This window comes from Vigna radiata, chromosome 7 (genome assembly GCF_000741045.1).
Source record: "Vigna radiata var. radiata cultivar VC1973A chromosome 7, Vradiata_ver6, whole genome shotgun sequence".
In the NCBI taxonomy this organism is placed as follows: domain Eukaryota; kingdom Viridiplantae; phylum Streptophyta; class Magnoliopsida; order Fabales; family Fabaceae; genus Vigna; species Vigna radiata.
In genome coordinates this window covers 26,686,054-26,692,053 of record NC_028357.1, presented here as the reverse complement: position 1 = coordinate 26,692,053, position 6,000 = coordinate 26,686,054, and the positions used below count along the sequence as shown (strand labels likewise).

The following is a 6,000-nucleotide window of genomic DNA, read 5'->3' as shown; positions in this document are numbered from 1 at the left end:
CTTAAATTAAAAAAAAAAAACAACCTAAATTATTAGTTTTTTTTATTATACGTTTTAAATTGTTGGAAATATTGTATTAATTATTGATAAAATATATTTATCATGTATAAATAAATGCAAACTTCATTTTACATAGAAAAAACTAAATGCATCACCTTACAAATAAAAAATAATGAATAAGAAATAAGAGAAAAATATATATTTTCTATTAAATGAATAAATGAACGAATGAATATAATTTTAAAAAGAAATACACAGAAAATTATTTAAAAGGAAGACCCAATTACAACTTAACAAAGATATAATCAAGAGTAGTTGTAACTGAAGAAAGAAACAACTAATCCTATAACTTTAAAATCACGCGGAATTTTCATCCCGATCTAATAATAAAACTCATTGGTAATATTAAAATTTTAATTAAATAATATATATACATGTGTGTGTATATTATTTAAACTATTCTATGTATTTTAGATATTAATTTATAAAATTGTGTTTTATTTAAGTTCATTATCATAAAATTATGATGTTATTTAATAGTTTGATTCCGATTTGCCAATTAAACTATTACATTTTACATCTTTATTTTGATGAGTTTAATGAGGTGTTGGACTTTAAAAGCATTATTCATATTACACAAAGTCTTGTATTCTGACTACACCATCACATCTTCTTCGTCTAAAAAAGTTTGTGGCTTACACATGGTATAAGCAATCAAACATTTATTAATATTATGACCATGGTTATTGTGGGAGCCTTTCAATGTCCCCACACTGGAGAACATGTTTCAGAGTATTTAGATTAGATTTTGTATATATAAAAAAAGGAAAAATATATTTTAACATTGATATTCATTAAACGCATCTACTTTACCCCTATTTTCTATAATACCATAATAAAATAATAATTTATATCGTTATAGGTCGAATGCACATTATGAGAAAAACTTATATAGCATGGTAAAAAATCGATGCTAAAAAAAAGTTGATGCTAATTAGCTTCAGCTTTGCATTGCATGTGTATATAACGTCAAAATTATGAATGCTAATTTGTTAAAATTTGCTTTTGAATTCTAACTAGTATCAGTTTAATCAATGCTAAGTTATCACTAATTTTAAATTAATTGTTTAATTAAGCATTATTTAGAGTCATCTTGATCGATGTTAAGAAGTTTTATTTTAAAACTTTTGTATTGACTTAGTTAAGCTAATGACAATAACTTAAAAAAAAACCTTTATGTTTAAATGATATAAAAAAAATTATAATGAATTAAGGAGTTGAATGTAAATGGAGAAGATGAATGTAAATGAAAAAGATGTGTATAAAGGAGATGAGGAGAAAAATATAGACCAAGAATATGAGAAAAAAAAAAGTAGATAAAATAGATGTGTGGATGAAAAATATGAGTGTTAATGAAAGAGATGAATGTGGATAAAAGAGATAAGTGTGGATAAAATATATTAGTGTGAGGAGATTTATGAATATGATGAGATCTATGAATATGAATGAAAATAAATATAATTAGATTGATATACAAAATAAGAGAAGAAACTTATGGGTAAAGATATTTGTTACCTTTCAATCTGGGTTTAGATTAAAAGTAACTTAAAACTAATATTTAATAAGAATGTATATCAATTTAGAATATATAATTTAGTATTGGTTAAGCTAACAATTAATATAAATATTATAAATAATGAAGTTAGTGTTTGTTAAGCACTAACGTAATTAAATAAAATATTAAAAACAAATAGGTTAATAAGCTTGTTTATTTTAATTTATTTTTTTGTTGATATTGAATATTTGTTTATCCGATGTTAAATTAAATAAATAAAACATTAAAACTAAATAAGATTTCAGTGTTTGTTAAATCATACTAACTTTATTTATTTTTAATATTTATTTTAGTTTTGTTCATAATTAATATCCACTGTAGTCACTCAAATAAATATAAACATCAAATAAATCAACATTAACTTTTTTTTTTTTTTATTTTTAATATGTATTTTAGTTAATGTTGGATAAAATGACAAAAATACTTATATTTATAAATATTCACAAATAAAATATGTGATGAATAATTAGTATTTATAGATATTTATTATCTGTGTGAATAGAGAATATTTAATATCTATTTATAAAGAGATGAAATATTATTGGATATAATATCGTATTATCATGATATTTTATGTTCATGCTTCTATATTTTTTATTCGATATAAAAGGACTTTTCTACGTTAATAAGACTATTGCATCCTTCTAGTGCAACACAACAAACCTCACCCCTATCCTTGCACTTCCAAAGCTTAACAAAGTTTCAAACATTTGTCAAATAGGTGAAGGAGAAACTACTAACATTAAAAAAGTATGTCGACAGTTAGGAATATTTTGTTTATTTAAGATTTGATATAAATAATTAAATATTAACAATGTATATTGAATTTTAAATTGTTTATTTCATAATTTGAAAAAAGAAAACTATTTTTCTATAATTGGTTAATACATAAAAATTAAGCCTAACCTAAAATTTAATATAACTTTGGCTCAAATATTTATGTGTTGTTTACCGAGTACATACTTAACACAAGATAGAATGTGTCTTTGATATATATTGTGAAAATAATTTTAGATTATGTACATTACACTCATCTTAGTAATTTTAGATTTTAGCAATGGTACGTAAGCATCATTTGAAAACCAACTTAAGAGGATCCTTCATTTACGTTTCTTAATTATAGCTATGTCGGAGGTGACCTAAATTGATCAAAATAAGATTACATTAAAAAACTAGTTTAGATTAGTTTGATTAATTAATGAGAGTTTGCAAGATGTTAAAGAAAAGGACGGAAAGCAATTTGGATCACAAACCCGTAATAGGAGATGGTAAACATAAAAGGATCCGAAAGTTCGCATAGTTTTACATTCCCTCACCATTGGTCCAAACAACGAATTAGGACCTCACATCATATATAACACAACATTCTACACTTCATACCCTTATCTTTCTCCATCACTGCTCAGCACAATGCGTAGAATATTACAACACTACGTGGATACCAAAACCGATACTGTACTTTATACTTTAATTGATTCCGATCTAAATGAGCTCAAGCTTGCGGCCAAGAAGCTCCTCCACGATGCAACCCTCGTAGGAGGCAAAGCCTTTGGCGATTCTTTCTTTAAATGGCTCGCTTCCTTCGCTGCCATGTAATAACTTCAATTTTCTTGTTAATTTAATTCATATTTATGTTAATTTCGTTCAGTTCTTAGAAAAATATTTGTTTCAGTTATTTACTGATACTGGATAGCACAAACTGGAGGACGAATATATTGACAGCGTTATTAGTGCCTTATATATTTTTCAGCTTTCCTGAATCGCTGTTCTCCTTTCTAAGGTGATAATGACATTTATAGTTTCTCTTTCTTTTGTTATCGCTTTACAAAATACACATTGATTGAGTATAATCGTTCAGAGGTGATGTGGGAAAATGGATTGCATTCGTCGCGGTTGTGCTGAGGCTTTTCTTCCCTAGACATTTTCCTGGTATGCTTAACTATTTCTAAGCCTTGTTCCAATATGCATGATCAATTTTGCATGACTAGTGTCGTAAATGACGTGCAGATTGGCTGGAAATTCCTGGTTCAATGATTCTTATTTTGATAGTAGCCCCCGACATATTTGCTCAGAAATTAAGGAATAACTGGATTGGATTAGTGATTGATCTTTTCATTGGTTGTTACCTACTACAAGAACATATCAGGGCTTCTGGTGGATTCAGAAATTCTTTCACACAGAAACATGGAATATCAAATACTCTTGGCATCCTCCTCCTCATTGTCTATCCTATTTGTGCATTCATTATCCATTAAGTATAGGCATGATTGACATCAAAGAAAAAAAAATATAAGGCATAACAGTTGGTGATGATGTAATCTGTTAGGAAAATAAAATTTTAGATGGTGGAGTTTGTTACTAGTCTTCACAAAATAACTCCATCGTCACACTTATGTAGAATTTAACATAATTTCACTCGCCATTTCTGAAATCCTCTCCATGCAAAATTTATTTTGAACACTATTTGGAATATTAAGTCAAAATATAACTAATAACTAATTTGCTTGAATTTCATGGATGAAAAAAAAAAGAATTCTATTAACTTTTTTAGTCTTTATTTGTTTAGTAAAGAATCGGTAAACTTTTGTGAATAAAATAAAGGTTTAATCATTTAGAACATTTTTATTTATGTAAGATTTTCTAAATTAGGTCTTTATTTTTTAAAATGTCTCAATTAAATATTTGAATATGAAAAATTGGATCAATTAAGGACTTGTCGTTAAATTGAGTGGATGATGTTAAAATTCAGTGTGCATGACAGGATGACATTACTAACGTGGCAATGAATGACAATGTATGTTAACTGAGTTAGATTTGTGTGATTTTCGAATTAAATTTTATTCAAATAAAACAATTTCTAGGTCCAAAGCTCTTTTTTCTCCAAATCAAAAAATTAAGGGTTGAGCCAATTTCATTCCATTCTTGCTCAACAACCCAGAGACCTAGGGTCTCTTTGGAAACGAAAATGAAGCAGCCAGTGAAGGGACCTTCGCCGTTCACGAACACGCGCCACCGCGTCCGTCGAACGGTCGCCAGCGACACCGCTCGTTGCCGGAGCCATCGCCGACCACAGCACCAGACTGCTCTTCTCCTTCTCTTCTTCGCGCGAGAGAAACCCTCTTGTTTGTGCACGACGCCGGCCGTTCATCGTCGTCGATGCCACCAAACCCTTTTTGCTACTGCTATAATTTTAGCTTTTATTATGCCACCACCTTTACCATTTGGTTTTCGTTTGAATATCTTCAACCAAAGGTGCTTTCGTCAAGGCAATCTAACCCATTATCCCAATCTTTCAATGTTTTCTGTAGCGATAAAATGGCTTGAATGGACTGTCTTGCAAATTCCTTTGCGTCAGCGAGATAAATGGGAGGAAGTAGCTTGGCTTTTAGGTTTCGTGGATTGTGTTTTGGGTATCGAGTGGAGGAGAGCGATAATATCGGAATTGGTTGAAGGGGCTGGAGCTGGGTTTTAGGTGAGAGTTATGGATGAAAGTAATGGAGGAGAAAGTGGTTTCAGGTCCAAGAGTTTTAGTATGTATGTTTCTGTGTCGAAGCTTTGGCAACGGTTATTGGAAAGCAAGATGAAGATGGAGATATGAAGAGAACCCAGAATCGGTTTTGCGTGGAGTTTGGGTGCCACCAGGAAAATGATGACCAGAGGGGAGAAGGTGGATGCTTGTGCCTTTATTCTTCTTCCTCTTTCTTTTATCATTGTATCTGAATGATTATCTCCCTCTGTTTCTCTATTCTGATTTGGTGTTAGCAATGGAGATGATGAACCTTCGGGCTTACTTTTATGTTTGATTGATGTATGTATTCTATTGTGTGTGATGATCCGTAAGAGAGTGTTTGATTGCCTTAATTGATTTTTATTTAAACGTTGCGTTTTTATTAAAACATTTGTTTCATTCATTTTATTTGAATAAAATTTAATTTGAAAATCACACAAATCCAACTCAGTTGACCATACACTACCATTCATTGCCACGTCAGTAATGTTACCCTCCCACACACACTGAATTTTAACGCCATCCACCAAATTTAACGACAAGTCCTTAATTGATCTAATTTTTTATATTCAGGGACTTAATTGAGACATTTTAAAAAACAAGGACCTAATTGAAAAAACCTTACATAAATAAAGATGTTCTAAATGATTAAACCTAAAATAAATAATAAATTTAAAAGACGCAATTGAAACCACAGAATATTATTATTTCATAAAAAAATTATGTATGATATATTACCATTTTAATTTTTACATAGATAAATCTAAATATATATGTTAATTAAACATTAGTGTGTAATTTGAAATTGATTTGAGTATTCACTTTTTTTTTTTTTTTTTACATTTGAACCGTAGGTTTGAAACTTTAAATTGTTGAT

General features: G+C 29.1%; 1 protein-coding gene across 1 annotated transcript; it reads left to right on the top strand.

The window, feature by feature from the left end:
• Positions 1-3,025: 3,025 nt before the first annotated feature.
• On the top strand, positions 3,026-3,870 carry LOC106766242 (cold-regulated 413 plasma membrane protein 2). Its single transcript, XM_014650987.1, has 4 exons — positions 3,026-3,207; positions 3,288-3,395; positions 3,474-3,544; positions 3,623-3,870. Exons 1-4 carry the CDS (start codon positions 3,026-3,028, stop codon positions 3,868-3,870), a joined length of 609 nt encoding a protein of 202 aa, XP_014506473.1.
• The last annotated feature ends 2,130 nt before the right edge of the window (positions 3,871-6,000 follow it).

Bases quoted from the DNA above. Each gene is read 5' to 3' on its own strand.
- LOC106766242 (XM_014650987.1), top strand. From the start codon at position 3,026: ATGCGTAGAATATTACAACACTACGTGGATACCAAAACCGATACTGTA. The intron at 3,208-3,287 runs GTAATAACTTCA...TATTTGTTTCAG, and splicing joins CTCGCTTCCTTCGCTGCCAT to TTATTTACTGATACTGGATA. The intron at 3,545-3,622 runs GTATGCTTAACT...AATGACGTGCAG, and splicing joins CTTCCCTAGACATTTTCCTG to ATTGGCTGGAAATTCCTGGT.